This window comes from Chelmon rostratus, chromosome 7 (assembly GCF_017976325.1).
Source record: "Chelmon rostratus isolate fCheRos1 chromosome 7, fCheRos1.pri, whole genome shotgun sequence".
Lineage (NCBI taxonomy): Eukaryota > Metazoa > Chordata > Actinopteri > Chaetodontiformes > Chaetodontidae > Chelmon > Chelmon rostratus.
Window position 1 is genome coordinate 16,893,318 of NC_055664.1, and position 19,647 is coordinate 16,912,964.

At 44.6% G+C, this 19,647-nt stretch overlaps 1 protein-coding gene across 1 annotated transcript; it reads right to left on the reverse strand.

Moving 5' to 3' along the window:
* Positions 1 to 213: 213 nt before the first annotated feature.
* On the reverse strand, positions 214 to 15,366 carry egln2 (egl-9 family hypoxia-inducible factor 2). Its single transcript, XM_041940248.1, has 6 exons — positions 15,115 to 15,366; positions 13,051 to 14,530; positions 3,923 to 4,042; positions 3,542 to 3,678; positions 2,223 to 2,290; positions 214 to 2,083 (listed from the first exon to the last, which is right to left on the reverse strand). The coding sequence occupies exons 2-6, from the start codon at positions 14,314 to 14,316 to the stop codon at positions 2,031 to 2,033; spliced, it is 1,644 nt and encodes a 547-aa protein (XP_041796182.1). The 5' UTR covers positions 14,317 to 14,530; positions 15,115 to 15,366; the 3' UTR covers positions 214 to 2,030.
* Positions 15,367 to 19,647: the final 4,281 nt, after the last annotated feature.

Below are 19,647 nucleotides of genomic sequence, written 5' to 3' on the forward strand. Positions count from 1 at the left end.
CTGCACTACCCAGGTTGACTGTGTAATTAAACACATTTGGCGCTTTGATTTTTCATTCTTAATTACACAAGAGCTTTGGTGGTTTCCTTCACAGGGGGACAAAGAAATGATTGAAACAGAAATAGTTTGCCAGGTTTGTTAAGCTGATAACTCATGTGAGAGACTTTTTAAGGGTTTGTCTTCATGTTTATTTCATCCTTGGTTTTAATCAAAATATGCCCTGCAATGAACTGTATTTTGATCCCTCGTGTAGCTTATGACTGAGATTGTATTGAATTTTGAAAACGTGTGCTGCTCTCTTGGTTTTATCTCACTAGCAGAGTAAAACTGGGATTCAGCTAAGATTTTTTTTTTCCCAGTAAATCAATTACAAATTCTTTGTGTACAAAAACAGACATGTTTTAATTAAATAATCCAAAAGAAAAAGAAAAAAAAATAAGGCAAACAATTTCCATTTGTTCTCATTGTTTTAGTTTCTATTGCATTTGAATGACCATATTATCCACAGCATAAAGGCATTAATCTACATTTTCATTTATATTTTATCTATCATTCACGCATGGCATTTCAAACAATAAAGTGCTTTTTTAAACAACCTTCTCTTTAACCAATCAAACACGCCGAGACAATACCTGTGACCCTCTTTGAGTCAGCGTCACATACATGTGCGAGTACACGTCGACTCACAAACACTCAGTCCCACACACGTGCAGACAGCAGTTTGATCCTGCAGTTGACATACAGTGTATGCTTAACTCTGTGCTTTATACTGGTCTTAAGTGTACAGGTGTGTGCGTTCGTTTGGGCTGGAGGTTTGTCTGACAGTGTCCTCACTGGGGATCCAACTCGTTAAGAACAGGTAAGAGAGGCTATTGAGCATACACACGCAAACACACACACACACACACACGCGCCAACACAAAAAACACACACAGTTTCACCAAACCCTGTTTTGAGCCCTGTCACTACACAGCTTGCCTCCTGTCTCAAGTGTGAGCCGTGTATTTCAGTCATACAGAGAGCACTGCACGTCACATATGTAGAAAAGCTTTGTGTACTCTTAAAAATCTGTTTCACAACTACTAAAAAAAAAAAAAAACATCCATGCTGGATTATTCATTCATTTTGCAGCACTAACTTTTTGAGGCTGGTGCAAAAGTTTTTTTTATTACTCGCCAGATATTGTAATAAAGTCCTGGAATACTTCCTGAACTCTACTTAGTGTGCTATATAGAAAAAAAACAAGTACAGTGTAGAGTTGTCCTCATGCAAGGTTTAAGTACGTCCCTGTAATCTTTACGTTTAGTGCTTGAGCCAGGACTGACTGACTGAGTGCCACAGGGCATCTTTCTGTTGCATTGTGGCAAGACAACCACTTGATGCAAAGGCTATTTTGTTTCTGTGCCTCTGCCTTTTACACTGACCACACACACACACTCGCCCACATCGTGAGACAAGGAGGCCGCATCACAGACCAGGGTAAATAAGGAGTTTCATCCATGATGCCGCTGATTTCTACTCCTTGCGCCCCTCCCCCCCCACTGTCTGTCCACTGATTCACCATCGTTCTCCTTGTGTTTGAATTGAAAATGACACCAGAGCAGAGTAAAACAATGATTTCTCAACACGCCACAACATCACTGATAACTGAACGGGCAAAACTGCAACAAAATCAAATGAAGGAGTCTGTGTTTTCAGTTTGTTGTCTTCATACATGATTCAGTGAGAGGTCAAAGTCATTCTCTTCTTCTTTCGCCACGATGCGCAATTCTGATCCCGCCTTTGCCAAACAATCCAGTCCATTGTGCTCTATATCTGCCACGTCTTTGATCAGCAGCCCAATCACATGGCAGGAAAACATTACATCACAGGTGGTGGCGTGGATCTGACAGCCGACACTGCAGAAGTAGCATGGCGCTGCAGAGATGACTGACACTTTAACCGTGTCTCCCTTTATGATCACGACGTCCATTAACAGTTCAGGAAGGCACATTATACTTTCAGAGTGCTCTCGGGTGATTAGATGAGATTTATGTCCTGCTGTTTTGAGTGACAGGCACTTGAACACCTTTCTGTCCCGTTGCTATGGACACAAGTGATGGAGAAAGAGCATGTTAGTCACGTACAATATTAAGTTGCGCCAAATATAACCAGACGTGATACAGTGCATCAACAAGCTAGGAAAATAAGTGAAACTGACACTGAACTGTAAAGAAGCTTACCCAGTTTGTACTTCTCTTTAGCTTCAGCTCTCTCTTTGGCATCAAAGTACCAGACTGTGATGGCATAGCTGTAAGACATAAGAAGGACAGAGAGACATGAGCTAGTCTCTTTTGTCAGTTCAATATATAAAAATTAGCTGTTTCATTTGGTGAAAGTTTAAGAAAAAATGTCTCTAAAAAGTCCAGGAAAAGGATGTGACATTAAGAAAGAAAAAAAGATAAATAAAGTCCTTAAAATGGCCTCAAATGATAAGTAAAAATACAATAAGGGTTGTGTATTGACACATAAATCTAACTTAAATCATCATTAAAATTAAATTGCGCAGACAAAAAGGGCTAAAATTGGTCTTAGAAAGATACATTTTTAACCTAGATGACTGAGATTTAAAAAAATAGATAAAATCTCTTCTAAAAGTGTCTTATTTAGCGAGGCGCCGACTGACTGTCTTGGGTAGCAGACGTCCAGGCAGCACAGGGTTAATTCCTACAGTTTCTAGTCTCTCCTGTGGGGCTGTGTTGTTTATTCCTGTCTCTCATGTCTCTGCCTCTCCAGCACGAGTCCTGCAATCGAACCTTCCTCCCCTCTCCCTCGCAACGATCTCCCCAGGAAACACATACTTCCTGCCTCCGGCTCCACCTCGCCCCCCAGCAGTCAGATGGAGAGGAGAGGAGAGGAGGGGAGGAACTGCAGGAGTGGAAAGGTATGTGTCATGTGCCTTCGATGGACGCAGCTGTTTGGGTTTAAACAGTATGTGTGCAAGTGCGTGTGTGAGTCTGTTCATGTGTGCAAAGTGGCCTATCTCATATGAGAAACTTCAACAGATGTGGTTTCTTTCTGTTCAATACATTAGAAAACAAGTATACCTGACAAATTTCTTGAGATGAGGGGAGCAGGAAAGAGGAAATGAAAGAGGCAGGACTCCTCCTCCTTAAACAAATAGATCTTTCTGTGTGTGTGTGTGTGTGTGTGTGTGTGTGTGTGTGTGTGTGTGCGCATGCGCATGCTTGTGCCATTGAGTGGGTTTGTCGATTAAAAATTTATAACAAATCTTTTTATGTTTTTCGTAGCAATCTTTGTTGAATAATTCATTACCTCATTTGAAGTTTATTGTCATTATATTTAACAGTGTTAATTATGTTGTGTGTGTGTTTACCCTTGAGAATGTACTAAAATAAACTTGATATACACAACTGTCAATATTGGCAGTGTGCCCTGCATCTTTCCATAAAATCTAAACTCACGGCCTAACTTTATATGAGTTTGTATGCGTGTGTCTGCTCGTGCAAGCAGACCCCAGCCTGTTTGAAGAGTTACTGACCGAGTGGCGTAGGCTGGCTTGACTTCGTGTGGGTTCCTGCGGTCAGACCAGAAGATGAGCAGCCGGTCAAACAGAGGTTCGATGTTGGCTACCACATTTTTGCCTTCGGGGTAGATCTGCAGCATCCCTCCTTGTTTCTGCAAACACGCACACACACACAGAGCGCACAGCGCAGTCACACAAGTTGCTCGTTGGAAAATGAACGGCCTTTAAAAAGTCACAGCGAAAGGCCACAGAGTTCAAGTGTTCTGGATGCAGCTAGCTCATGTCTTCATGGGGGTGTGATGCATTTTTTGATGATCCGCATTTACTCTGACACTTTTTCCAAAATAACAAAAAATTCTTTCCTAAATTAAACTAATATTAATCTTAAAAATGTACCTTGACATCCCAGTTCTTGTTCAGGTAATAGATACACGTGATGCAGCGTCCGTCACCATTAGGGTTGTCAACATGGCGGACGTACCCTGCCCCGTTACCTGGGTAACAGGCAACCATGCCCTGAAAACAGAAGGAACGGCATTGTTAGCTGTACAAAAAAAGCACTTGACGCAGCATCTTAAGAAAAAATATTGTAGTATTCACAACACGTGCTGGTTGAGATGGCAGTAATTTAATGTATTCATTCTCTTTATCAGATTTTTTTTATGTTGCTGGCCTTTAAAAGTGATTTGTCAAGACTATTTGAAAAGCAGAGACAGGACAGCGTGAGTCCACCTGTCTTGAAAGGCAACAGTTTAAGGAACTACAGGCGGCCAATCAGCCTTTAGAAATATCAGCCAGCTGTCAGCTGTCTGCTCTACCTTCCATCATCCACTGGTCCATCTGTGTTCTACAGTAAACTGTTCTCCAGGTGGAACATCTTCCTTCTTAATATCTAAAATGACATGATGTAATGTGTGTCACGTGAGGGAGACAGGGCAGAGAAATGTGTCAGAGTTCAGCCGTTGTTCCTCGCCACGAAATGATCTGCAGATAGAGTGTCCACTTTCAAACAATGGTCTCGCGCTGGTATTTCCCCTGCTTGACGTCTATGTGTTGGAGGCCGCGAAGCCGGAGAACGCAGCTTTCCCCCGGGGAGTCCGAGAGGAGCCGAGACCTGCGTAAGAGCCCTTCAGTCAATGCGCATTCCAGACCACTACGGGACCACGTGACCGTAAGTGTAGCGCGCCCGGGTGAAAGCGAGCTGAGCCTGTGTCACTGTGACATTATCAGCCCGAGCCACAGAAACGTGCTTGTGTTTCAGTTGTGTAAATATTTTCCACGCCGGCTGTGACGAGCGTTCAGTCTTTACAGTTGATTCACGTGCTGACTGGTATCAGCTTATGTTGGCAGAGAGAGATTCCGGATGATGATAGTTGGCAGCCTGAAGAGAAATAACTTCTCCATTTCCTCTCCAGGGTGACTTGCAAAGGTAGATACAGTCACCGCCTTGACTTATATTGTTCTGCATGGGAAGAGTTACAACATCGGAGTCAGTGCATCACTTCGGCTCAGTTCTGGGATGCTATCATTCACGACTAACAGGTCCTGCACTGCTGCACGATCGACTCAACGCGCCCGACGCTATCATTTCAGCTCTGCGTGACCCCGAGGAACTCAAACAGCGCTTACACAGATTTCTCAGAATAAACGCACATTTTCTTCTGTTGTTTGTGAAACTAAAACAAATGTAACGGCGCGCTTGGCGTGGCAGGGCTTCGGCCAGAGAGCGACTGCTGCCCTCCTCTCTGTGGCGTTTCCCCTCCTCGTTCACAGCCAAGTGACCGCGGTTGTGTTGTGTGTGTGCGACTCTGCTCGGCCGCCTTTGTCAGCTCTCATTACCGCCTGACGCTCGCCGTCAGAGCTCATTAACCTTCGGACCCTTGGCTCCGGGCTCCAACTGACAACCTGACCTGCTGTGTCCAAATGACCGTATCAAATGCACGCAAAGAAAAAAGCAAAATATGTGTACGTGCATTACGATCGTTAGAGAGATTAACGTAATCCCAATGTGATTTAGAGTAATTAAATCTTGTCGCAGGAGATCAGCGGATCGTGTTATGAGTAACCTGTTTTGTCAATGATGGTGTGTCAATTGTGTGTGTTTTTCATACTATGTAATACATTTAATGAGACATATGCTTACAAGTCACTCAGCTTTGTGTTGGAGTTTGTGTCATTCTGAATTTTGACACTAAGATTTTCATTTGTACTGCGGGTTGCAAATCGGTTGCAAATGTCAGTTATCGGTCTTGTTGATAACTAACTAATCCGTATCTGCAAGAAATGTAGCAACGTGCTAACAAAGGCGGAAGAAAAAGAGTAGCATGCAAACCTGAACTTAAACAACCTGGGTTTCAAATTCTTCCAAAAATCTTCGGATGCTTCATGAGGAGGGAAATGCATTCAGCATCATGGCTTGTTTAGCAAAACAGCTTCGCAAGCTACCTTTAGGCTAATTTCAGTTTCAGTGACTTTTCTCAAAGTTCCGACTGATCAGCTGACCTGAATTTCGGACAGACAACCACAGATGTGAAATGTCCCACAGCATCCCGACTCGCAAGCAGGAAGAGGTCCTGCAGAGAGCAGCCTGCTTTCAGCATGCTGCTGTCAGTGTCAGGTTCACGTATGACCCGCTGCTGTGGATCTTGTACCGAACTGATAACACATGATACTGTAGGGACACACGCCCTTTTGTGCAGACAAGAACGTGTTTGGACAAATTCTGGGTTTTTTTAAATAAATATGTATGTGGACATTCATGCACGACTTTTAAGAATCACATTAGAATGAGTAAAAATATAAACTCTTACAGTGATTGCTGACATAAAATAAAAGTTTCTCACTGATTGTTTTAACCCTGCTACAATACAAAATGTCAGTACTCAGGGTTAAAGGGTCTTATTGTCATGGCAGCAATGGTTGTGTTGGAGTGAATATTGTGGAGGACAGTTTGTTATTTTGAATGCTAGAATGAACAATTACACAAATCTTTAATGAAATTAAATAAAAAATATATATTGTGTTCAAGGATGGATTTTCTCTATACACACAGAAGGATGAGAATGATTATTTTGGGTGTGCATGTGTTTTCCCAGCGTTTTTTTTTTTTTCTACAAACTGGTACCAGTCTAAACCACTGTAATTAACCACAATTAACATGTAATATGCCACACCAGACAGCTCAGCCCTAGCCTGCAGCATAAACACATCACACACACAAACACGCATACATAAACACGTACAACGTGTGTATCAAAGCTTACACAAGACATATCATTTAAGAGGAGGGTTATATTATGTCTTCTAAACCAACCCCAGGCATTAAAAAATAGGTGTGAATTCATCACACATGACTAGTATTTGATCACACACATCCACATGGTTTCAGTCTGTCAGTGGCTGACACACACGAAAGCACAGACACACACGCAAAACGTTCAGTCGCACAGCATGACACAGCACGCCTCGATCCTATCTGTCATCTCTGCCCTCCTCGCTCCTTCATCTCTGCCGAGATCTGTGGCCACAGTTAAGTCTAATTGGCACCAACCACCTGTCTGCCAGGCACCAGCATTAATGGCCTAATGGCATAACCGGGTAGATACCCAGGCTGCCAAGGTGATGGCCGGGCAGGCAGAACAGGCCGTTCTGGACAAGAACCAAAATAAACTCCAATGCTGCACGCATATTCTGATAAGGGGGATGATGGTGGAGAGAGGGGAGAGGAGCTAGATAAGCTTGAACAAATATCTCCACTGCCGCATGTCAGGGAGAAAGAGGCAGGAACGTGCAGTACTGGATGTGTGTTTGTGCGGGGGCTAGCAGGGGTTAACACTGGAGAGGAGTTTAAAAACAGCACCTAATAGCCAGACGTAGACATTGCAGTTCAACAATGTCTCTTATTTGAGTCTTTACATCACACAAACTACTGAAATAGAGATGTTAAGGTGGCCGTAAGCTGTTAAAGATGCTAAATGGATGCTACATTAAAACGCCCCAGTTATAAGCAAAGGCAGCAAAGTCTTTTGCTGGGCTGAATTTCCTCTGATGTGTTGTCTGAGGATAGTCCTCAGCTTAAAAAGAACCCAGGCATGGTAAAATATTCCAGACGCACTCCAAAGTGAGCTAAACTGGTTCGGTTTGTATAGATGGGTCATCACATAAAGGATCAAACCATCTAAAGACAAACATACTTAGAATTACGGAACCGATACAACTTTTTCTCTCTCGATACTGATTCCAATAGCTATATTTAGCATATCTGTGGGTTTCTGCCTCCAATCTGATAACAAAGTAAGATAAAAAATGAGTCGGTCATGACTTGATAAATGTAGAAGAAGGCAGAAACAATCAACTTTGAAACGAGAGTGACAAAGAAGCTATATTTAATGTAAATCACACGTGCTACTTGTAGCGTGCGGTGCTCTTGCATGAGCGTCAGGTCGAGATAGGGGTTCATCTGAATGTATGAAATGCAAATACAGCATGAAATAAGAGGGATGGAGGACTTGATTATGCACAGATCAGACCGCGAGCGCAGGGTCAGCAACAGACCAGCAGCTCTGGAGCTGGTAGATATTCCACAGATCCAGTTCCAGCATCCACCTTAGACCTTCAGCACTGAACCCAGACAGACTTTAATTTAATTTACCAGCATGATCTGGAAAAATGTGAGAGTACAGGAAGGTGCAAATCAATATCCCTGCGTCATTGCGAGTCGCCGATTGTGAATGCTGGGAATGGGCCAGGGTCTTGTTCATGGACACTGCAGCACGAGACATGTTTGCCATCACCATTTGAGTCACTAACTGTCAAGCAGCAGTTCCATCTTGCTTCATTTCCACCACTGATTCCTCACAAGCAGCCTGAGTGACGCAGGGCAGGATATAAACCAGGATTGGCTGTTATTAAGGGGTCCTACCAGCCCACATTTGAGAAACATGAAGGAGATACAAGTGTGAATTAAACTCCCATCTTATATCTGTGCTGTCCTTCCTGACTCATACCAAGGCTCATTATTTAGCTAGATTCACAATGTGAAAGTCAGAGGTCGGACTATGAATCTGTAATTGTTTCTGGGAACATAATAACCAACCCTTTGATCCAGGCTCTTAAAAGATTTATGGATTAGCTGCAACATAAACAACAATGCTGCACTGGTTTAAACTTACAGAGAGACCTGATCTGTGTGTGCGTGTGTGTGGGCGGATGTGTATTACTCACATTGTGGGGACATTAATCTGTTTATGTAGTCACATTCTGGGGACTCGTTTTTCTTACAGAGACAAAAGCAAGTCCCCATAATGTAGAGCTTTAAATTTTAAGGTGAAGACGTGGGTCAGGGTTAGGATTAGGTCAGTAGTGGTTATATTATGGGTAAGTATCAAGAAAATGAACGTAAGTAATGCAATGTCCCTAAAAGTGATGGAAACACGACTGTGTGTGTGTGATGTTTTGAACGTAGGTGCACTTTTTACTACAAGAGGGTTTCGTCGCTAAGGTTACAAAGCATCTGCCTCGAGTTGATTCTGAGTCACACCAACACATCAACAACTAGAATGATACTGGCTTGTGTGTGTGTGTGCGTGTGTGTGTGTGTGTGTATGTAATGTCCATAGGTTGGTAGTACACGACATGAGAAAAAAGTACTCGCAAATTATCGTTTGCTGTTTTTGCAGGTGGCCAGATTTGGACAAATGTCTGCTCCTTCGATGAGGATAAATGGTGGCTTTAGAAACATGATCAAATATTCAAGCGCCAGCTAGTGTTTATGTTACAGTGGTTATTATTTATGTGAAAAAAATACCACTTTTTTGCAGTGGTGAAGCGTGCTCAGCCCTTATGAGTCAGTGCTGCGATGGCCCAAATGGCACTCATTATGCATGAGTCATCACTGAACGTTGAGATGGAGAAACGCTGTGTGCGCGAGTGTCTTCCTGTGGGTGTGAGTGTACGCGTGTGTGCGTGTATACATCACGCTTAATCAATAATGCTTCATACGATGCACTTACTGTAAATGTGTTCTGACCTACGCCAACAACAAAACACAGTGGAAAGAAATATGACAACAGAGGGAACATGAGGCAACAAGGACCGAACCTTTTTGCTAGTTCTCAACACGTTTGAGCACAAGATGCATTTCAGAGAGCAACAAATCCTCACATTGCGCTTTAGCCTGAAGGATGACTGACACAATTCATTGATTATCAAAACAGTTGCTCATAAATTTTCTGCCACTGGACTAATTGATAAGCAGTCTAAACATTTCAGCTCAAACATATTTAGAGTGCAAAAATCACGTAAGTATACTGGAAGACACCAACTGGACGACTGTATGCTGCTACACTGAGTTGCATTTAGGGGCAACAGGTTTGCACAGCACCAAGAGAATACCACAATTAACAAACTATGTCATTTAAGAAGCACATGTGAACTGGTGATGCTTCTATCACAGCCTTATTATCTTTGCTGACCCTCCTACCAAAATGACAAATGTCTGTCTGGCATCCGCCATCCATCGAAACGGGCTAGCCGGGATGTCTGGAGCTGCATTGTGCGTGCCAGTGTTTGGCTCCTAGCTGCTGCCTGCGTGGTGCCACTGCTGCGCTCGAGGAGGGGCATCCGAGGACACACTGCTGCAGCAGCAGACGGTCTCATTATGCCGAAGCTTCTGCTGCATCGTCCCTTCTCACTCGCTCCCACAACGCCATCCTCCCACTCCTTGCACTCTCACTTCCAGTCTATCCCCTCCCCCTTCACGTGTCTCCTTCCCTGCTCTGAGTTGTTTCTCTCTTCCTCATGATACAAGACTTTTCCACCTTCACCCTCCTCTGTTTTAACTGCATTACCGTTCCGGGGTTAGCACTATAATCCTTCCTGCTGATGGCCTAACAGGCAGCACAGACCGGCTCCTGCTGACTAACGGCAGCCAGGGCACAGAGATATTACACCACTGCATTATTTCGGGCATTGCCAGCCCCTCTCCTTCCCTCTCCATCTCTACACAATGCAGACTTCGACTCTGTATGGGCCTGTTACCAAGGTAACGGCTGGGAAATATTTTGTCCAAGTAGCGAAGGGGGATGATAAGATGACGGAGTAAGGGGGTTGAAGTAAAGGACAGGGGAAAGGAAAAGGAGGTCAGAATAAAAGAGAAGACGGGAAAATAAAAGGAACAGGTAGAAACAAAGCGAGGTTTTCTTGGGAGAACAGTTGTTTGACGGGAGGAGGACTGAAAAGACGCAGTGACCTTCTATCTGGATGCACTCCTCCCTGATCCTCCTTTCTTTTCCTATCACTTCCTCTCTCTCTCTCTCTCATGCAAACTCCATCATTGTATCTATTGCTACGCTGACTCCTGCACTCTACAGGAACACCCAGTCGGGACATTTTGTACTGTGCAGCACTTTTTTTAAATGAACCAAGGGCAACTAGAGAGATCTGCCCAGGGAACAGCTGGCATTTGGCAATCTAACATTTATACCAGGGAATCGCTCATTTAGTCATCATCATGCCTAGTAATCCAAAGTGAATAACTGAGTGAGCAATACATGAACACATTACATCCTTATAAGCTTCTGGAAAGTATAGACAGACTTATAAACATAGAAAACAGGGCAGTCTAGCAAAACTGGCATCCACCAATACGCATGTGGCACCCCTAGAATGAACCCCTAAAATCCTGTTCCCGCCATGCTAACTTATCTTCATTAAAGTATGCAGTGGTGAACAGCATAACCACAATAAAAATTTTTCACTGATGAAATCCCCTTCAGTCATGAAAGGAAGCTGCGGTTCAAAGTGCCAGGAGATAAAGAGGGTTTCAATATCTTTTCCTAAGCGAGACAGTGTTTATGCACAGCAGAATGCAACTTGGCAGAAGGCACAAGTTCCTAATGTGTTGCACGCTAAACTGCAGATTCGTAGAGTAACTAAAGTACTGTGTATAAAATCTTGGGAAATCAAGACACGTTATGCTCACAGGTTCCATTCTAGTCACTTCGCCGTCCTGGTTTGCCGTCATTTCGTCACAGACCAGGCATGACTTTGACTTGAGAGCACCTCAGTCAGGCCATATTTAAGAGAGCAAAGGCTGCTGATGTGAGGTACAGTGCGCTGAACCAGCCCTGTTCAAACATTACCTGGAGCTTATGTCAATGGCTAGACGTGCGCAGAGGGCAGGGTACATGGGGTGAACGAGGTTGTGGTGCAAATACATTGGGAAAATCCCGAAGATAATCATATCGAACATGGAGGTGGGTGACTGCTGATAGGACAAATTCTCACATCGAATGGCCACTTTGCTACCATAACACTGTATGCATATTCCCTAACATTTACCATCTCTTTTAAAGCTCCACTGACTCAGCAAAGGCTGCAGAGGTTAACCTGATGTTGCCACCGTGCAGGTAACAGCTTTCAGCTAATTTCCCCACAAGGAATGTTAATGTTTTATGTGTCTTTCAGGATCAGACCAGACGTGGTTTTCATCAAGAGCCCTCCTGGATTTATTTTGGGATTTTTAAAAGTTCAACACAATTTAACCTGCGTAAAACTGTCAAATAGACCTCTTCTACAAGTAAAGCATTACAATATTAATAATCTGGTTGTACTGCAAATCTTGACTGAACAACACTGACAACATGTTGGGTAACAGTCTAGACTGGAATGTAATGGTTAACTCACAGCCCATTTAGGAAAACCACGGTCATAGTTGAAGAATACGCAGAGACAGACAGACAGAGAGGTGGAAAAACTGACAATCAGGCTACTTAATCTAAATGTTTTTCACTCTACTGCTCCCTGTCTCTGTGCCGCCCACAGCCATGGACAGTGTGCAGGACAGAGAAAACAACTGACCGCCAGGCCAACTGTGGCCTATGTCAGAGAGGAATTGAAGAAGTTATCAAATCAATTAGAAGAGAGAATCTGAGGCATGCAGTGTGTCACGGTAAAATAAAGAGACAACATGTGGCTCATGTGGCATGAGATATAACAAAAAGAAACAACAAGAAAAGACAGTCTCCTACCAGGCCAGCGCCATGTTTGCATGGGTGAAAGTGGTGATAGAAAAAGTTGTCTTCAAAGGCAAAGATGGCAGAGGAGATACAGCCCCAAAGAGTTTTTCTTTTGGGTACCCGAGGTATGAAGGCAGGGACAGGGGCAGACTAAGACAGGCCTACACTCAGGCACAGGGCCCGTCTAGGAGGACGGCTCAGCCCGCATCCCCCCTTATCAAGCTCACATGTGCCGGAAGCACCGCAGGGCTCATCCGGACCATCCCACCTGACGCTCAGCTCGCTCTTTCACTGTGTGTGTGTGTGTGTGTGCCTGCATGTCAGCGTTAGAGAAGCAAAGACAGAGCAGGGCAGACATGACACAACCAGCCACTTTGCTCAAAACTTAATGATGTCATCAGACCGACACTCCTACGTCTGACTTCTTTTCTGTAGCCTCTGTTTTCTCCAGTGGAAAACATGCCCCTGCCCGACCCCGCCTGTCCCCACCCTACTCCTCCTCCTCACCTTAGTGCGTCCATTGATGACACAGTCCCCCAGCTGTCCATTGGCAGCGCTGTGCATGACAGCCTCATCAATGTGAGCCATCAGCACCCCGATGCTCCCGCACCCGGGCTCTCGTCCCTCCACCCAGGCGATCTGGTCGCCCCGGATGCTCCGGGAGGGAATGCTCTTCTGGCTCACCAGCTGCCCGCCCCGAAATTTCCCACTCTGGTTTAGGACCTCCACCTCCTGCAGGACCCTTTCGCCCAGCTGAGGGCCCAGGAAGTTGTCCTTCACACAGATGCCGTAGTATCTCATGCAGGGGACGATGTACTGCTGGGCTATGCGCTCTGCTGACCAGCCAGCCCCTGCAGGAGGCGGTGGGGTCGGGATGCCGTCAGCCTCGACAGGGGAGGTTCGGCTGGGGGTAGCTGGCGGACCTGAGGGGGCCACCATGAGTCCGTTGTGCTGGTTAGTGTGAAGGGCAGGAGGGGTGAAGGGAGATTGGGGCGTGACACAGGGCACGTGACTGATAGCCATTTGGCTGATATAGGAACTGTTGACTGTGACTGTGAGCGGGGCGACTGCCCGGGCCACCCTGGAGACCTCTGTAGACTTGTGAGCAGCGCTTCCATCAGCCAACCTCCTCCGCTTTGAGTCCAAGTCTCCTGAAGCACAAACTGCGTCCACAGAACTCCCCAAACCCGGTGACCCTGACATGAGACCATTAAGAGCTGCTGGGCCCATGTCCCGGTTCTCCCCACCTCTCCGTTTCTGCTGCAGCACCTGTCTGGCTTTCAGGTCACCATTGAGCCTCCTCATCACTAAAGGGCACTTCTCATGAGCTGTCCGGTCCCCGTTCTCCACCAGACAGGCTCTGCTGGTGATGGGGTACATTGGGCCGCCTGTTACACCGGCCACCCCCTTCATTTGTGCCGGGCAACCGTTTGGTGTGTGCGCCATAACGCCTGCGTGGCTCCCCTCCACGGTGGCAGACGGAGACACCACCCCGCCGTTGTAGAGTGGCACGCCGGTTTTGGACTGCTTCGTCGGGGTTGTGATTGCGGGTGAGTCGGTCTGAGAGGCCAGACCCGCGAGTAACTCCTCGGCCGTTGGACTCCCGACCGGCGCCACGCAGAAACCGTTCAGCCCCATGTCCGCTCGGTGAATCTCTGCCGCCCCGCAGATGAGCTGCTGGCCGCTGGTCCCTCTCTCCTGCGTGGGCGAAACAGCGACGGATCCGCGGGAAGAGCTTGGGTTTAAAAGGTCCGTGTGTCCCAAGCTCTCCATTTCATCTCGTCATCTGCTGGATGCGCACGTAGCTCACGTCCTCGCTTCATTTTCTAGCTGAGCCACTGCTTTCTCTGATGGAGAGGATCTCTGCCGCGAGAAGTTTCATGTCCAAGTGCTCTTTTGCTTGCTTTTATTTCACCCTTCAACTCTCACTTAATGATCTGCGTTGCAGTTTGTGTCCTTTTAAACATTTTGAGGCTGTGAAGGAGATCTGTGGAGAGTAAAATGATACACTTTAGGCCTATTAATAGCACAGTGCGGATCACTTGTCACAGTGAGCTGAAGTAAATGAAGCTACAGTATTTATATGGTGCAACAAACGGGACAAGAAAACAGTGCCAGCAGGGTAATTTGCCTATATAATCATGTGGCCTTGGCTGCACAATTTATTGCAGCTGTATAGCTGGGATTTAATCTTTTATAGAAGGGGAAATGCTGAGGAATGAAAGACAGCAAATAAAAGCTCATTTTAACTTACAGCCACTTACACCAAAATTAAACTGCAATGATACATTTCTCATCAAATGCATCATTTCTGCTGTAAATATACTCTTCTACAATTATAATTCACATTGGACTGCTGCGAAACACCCATTTAAAGACTTCTATTCCATCTTCATCAGCTATTGATGACCAACTTCAGGTCCCTTCTTAAAATAAACAGAACACATCGCTAATCTATTAATTGAGTTAAAACGCACATTTCAGTTAGAGTACATTAAATACGCGGCCATGACGTTTAAAAGAAAAGGCAAATATAAGCGTCCCTCCAGAAGAGCGCAGTGCACTGCTTACCTACGGCAGCCTACAGCAATGCAAATCCACACTGAGCGTACGTGACAGGCTGAGAGTACGCATGTTATTTCCGGGATTGTCTTGCCAGTGCGCGCGTCCATCCAATTTTCGTGCCGGTTATAAATAAAATCCGCGAGGCGGCGGCGAGCGACGCCGGTGCGACGCGTTCAGGTCGGCATAGGGACGGAAGGAGATGCTCGGAGCCGCACCGGGTCCCTTCAATCACCAGAAAAAAGTGCCCTCCGTTGTGTCGGCGAGTGCCCCCACTTTCTGTCTGTCTCCCCCACCCCCCGCTCCTCCTCCTCCGCCTCCACCGCCTCCTCTCTCTCTCCCCCTCTCTCTCTCCACTCCCTCCTGTCATTTACGTGCGCACAGACCACGTGACCGCGTGCTACTACAGCCGACCTTCAACTGCTCTGACAGAAGCCGCCCTGTGACATGACAGAAAATAACAATTAAAGAAAAAACTGCTGCTACATATTCTTATTTAAGTAAATGTACTCAAGTACAATTCTGACTTACTTCACTTGAGTATTTCCATTTTATGCCCCTTTAAGCCTCCACTCTGCTACATTTGTAAACCAGTAATGTATTCTTTCCATGACTACAATTATTTGAGTTACTAGTTACTTTGCACAACATCAAATAATAAAATAGATTACAATGATTACTATGTTGGATTTAGCTACTTGCCAGTATGTAAGGTCGGCTAGTTAAAATTACCTGCTGGAACATTGGTGACACACAAACGCATCACCAATTATAGTTACATAGGCTCCCAAAGTATGTATTATTAGCAATGCATAAGTTTCAAAAGTAAATGTTATGCAGCAAATTGGACCCTCTGAGTATCACAATGATTGGTATATTATATTTTTGGATGAAAAAGCTGAGTTTTTATTGTTGTAATAGGTTGTGTTTGTGATCCTGGTAAACGTTTTTTTTTTTTTTTTTGGTTCATGTCAAGTGTCTTCACCAGACAGCGATATTAAACATGAGAACACTCTCTATCAGGCTGACATGCACTCTTGATTAACACCACACCCTTTCAATTTCCTAATCAAAAACTGTCTCTGATAGTTTTTTTTAATCAACGTTGTCCATGAAACTCAATCTGCCATCCATGTGTGGTCCTGGATACTTCAGACAGGTGACACGATACCTGTGGGCCTGCATGTTTAAAATAAGATCCTTGCTGGATTTACACCACAGCTTGGAAACCGAGATAATGCCTATACATATTTAAAGGTAAAATGCATAAGAACTGGCCACCTGTCCAAGGTCACTCCAAACAAACAGGCAGCACATCAGCAGCGTAACCTCTACCTGCTACTCACCATACTCTTTGCTATCTATGGCTGCAGCTACTAGCTGCTGTTAGCTACTTAGCTCAGTTAGCTGTGCAGCTAGTGGCCCTGTTAGCTGAGTGAGTCTGCCGAGGCCCAGAGAGCTTTACAGCAGCTCCAACCAGGACTCTGACACTGAGGGCGATGAAGACATGGCAGGCTGGGACAGGAGAGCCGTGAACAAGCGTGGAAAAGCAGCATCTAGAGCTGGAATAAAGTGGTATTACAAGACAGGACAGCTGGGGCTAACTGGTTAGCATGCTAACTTCAGTAGACATCTGTGCAACACAATACACAGACACCTTCGACATGTTACACTGTTATTCATCACGTTTTGTTAATGATGTTAATTCATTTTTTGAACAATTCAAACTAAAACCGTGGCCATATCTTACACATCACTCATTTAATTTGTTGCTGTTCTCCTTCCTATGTAACAAGGTACATCAGCATTCCTTGTTAAATGAACAAAGAAATAAATAGAATACTAGATAGACACCACTAGTAATTTTATATTGCAACAGTTTAGCAAAATAGCCTCCTCATGATATACAGTATATATTGTCATATTGCCCTATAGGATCCATTCAGCAGTGAACAGTGACAGTTGCTGAACCCCTATGTCAGACCTCCTCCTATCACAGCACTAAACCCAATGCTTGCTTAACTGCTTAAATTTGACGTTACTGTCGACCTATATCTTTGTGTAGCAGGAGGAAGTGAGGTAATGTGCTGTTATAAAGCCAGGGCCTTGGGTTAGGGTGCTGGATTTGCCCCTCACCCTGAGGGATTAGGGACAGAGTGTATTGACACAACACTGGCACGCCACATTCATCAGTAGCTTCCAGTGCAGCCCCGCCTCAGCTGAACCTGGAGAGCAGCCATGTGACGTGCTGGGGGCCCACCACACATCACCAGGTACACATGCAAGTCTGTAAATGCACATACAAACGAACGGCACATTAATCAAAATGCAGAATGAGAGGTGATCATCTTTAGCAGAAGCAGTCACCCACAATGAGGCCTTAGAGGACCTAACAGACCATAAACATATCATTCACATGCATTTAGAGCTATATATGTTAAGTAATGCAACAAATGCATATGCTGTATACTGTACACATCAAGATATATGCATGCACAAACTTCTGTATGTTAAGTCTTGTCATTAATGTGAGGTTGACAACCAGCAGAGACTCCAGAAACAGTCTTTTTTTTAAACCTCATTTTTTGATGAGATTGATTTTATATGAGATAAAACTTGTTAACTAGTGAGATATCTATGCAGAATTAATCACCTTTGGACAGAGCCAGAGAAGCTGTTTCCTCCCGTTTCCAGTCTTTGTGCTAAGATAAGCTAAGCTAATCGGCTGCTGGCTGTAGCTCCATATTTACTGTACGGACATGAGAACGGAATCAATCTTCTCATCTAAATCAGCAAAAAGCAAATAAGCATGTTTCCTGAAGTGCAGAATAACACAGAGCAGAGATGGGGTTAAGGTTTGTAACAGACCCATCGGGCTTTGGATCGATTGTGTCTGACCGCATGCTTGCCGAGTCATTGAACTCGACCGAGCAATGGACACTTTGCAGTCAAGAGATCAAAATATGACTCTAGGTTTCATTGTCCTATTGATGGATGCATCTGTGTAGGTGAAGAGATCATATTTTCGGTCCAGAGTCTGGTCTTAACTAGATGATGTAACAGCAGTGGGGATGTTCATCCGAGACTTTATTCACAGCTGTCAACAGCAGAGAAGAACACAACGAATGCACAACAAACACACGTCTGTGTAAAATCAGCCAGCAGAGATTTGTTGACATGTAACAATTTGAGTGAGAGAGTGTATTTGAATTAAACAAGTGAAGTAATACTCTTTGGTACAGAAATAACAGGAAACGAACCATGAGTCACCAGTCGTGAGCAAACCGTCACGCTGCAAATGCTTGTCGATTTGATCGAGCTTGTGGGCGCATGAAACAGGAAGAGATATTTTAACATGAAGAATAAGACGTTTGTTTGGCTTAATGGGGAACTTGCCTGGGACATGTTTCATCTGCGGTCAGTAGATCATGTTGCCATTAATCATCTCCGCACATCTGCCGCGTGGCTGCGTTAGGTAACCTTAACGCAGGCCGCAGTCACAATGGAGCTCTACCAGTGTATTGGTCTGAGGTGTTTTATTGCCGTTTTATTGGTGATGGAGCTCATGTCAGGAATGTGCAGCATACACTGCATGTTTTATTGCTGCTGATATGGAGGTGTGACACATTTTTATTGGTGTTTTCTGGAAAAAGCGAGATGTGACTGGCAAGATTAGTGTCGCTCTGAGGCAGCTACAACACAGTTGGCCAAAGGTTGACCCTCATCAAGGGCGAAGAAATAAAGAGAGGTAGTGTGCTCAAAGGGACAAAGGAAATTCTTACCACCAGCGTTTGGCAGAGTCAGTTCGTCATTCACAGAGCACAGCCTACACGGTGAGTAAAGTTGACAGGAAATAACACAATGCCTACAAGTTTGGCCACTGCCAAGCAACCAGAGCGGTCAGATATTACTGAGGGAACGATGATTCATTGTTTGGCTTCGATTGGAGCGGAGAGTCTGTACCAAGTTCCTGCGCTGGCCGAGGTGGCGTTTGCTCCGCAAAAAATGGCGGACAGAGGCGTTGATTTAACACACGTGTGAAAACCATTAGGCCGAGACGCAGGCTCCGACAATGTCACCGTCGTAAGAGTTACGGTCGGAGAAAACAAAGTGGCCTCAAAATAAATCAGGGCTCCCGTGTACCAGGAGATCAAAAGGAAAGCTGTACCATAATTAAAGGAAAAAACAAGCCTGGAAACACACACATTCACACACCTGCAACATTAAATAACCCCGACAGCTTCCCATCCTGTATCCTGTAGTGTTGGTTCATCAGGGTATTTTCCCTCAAAATAACTTACAATGCACAGTTTATGTAATGAAATATGACATTATTACATAATTTAGATAAAAATGGCATACTGTATAAATATATAAATAAATAGATAAATATATACTGGTATAAACAAAAAAAGATGAATTATACTAAAAATAAAAAGTTCCCTGTGATTGTTATATTGTTATATATTATATGATTACATTATTATGACTCATGCATTAATGGAAAAGCAGGATTTTTTTCTGTTGTGGCTGGTTCAGGTG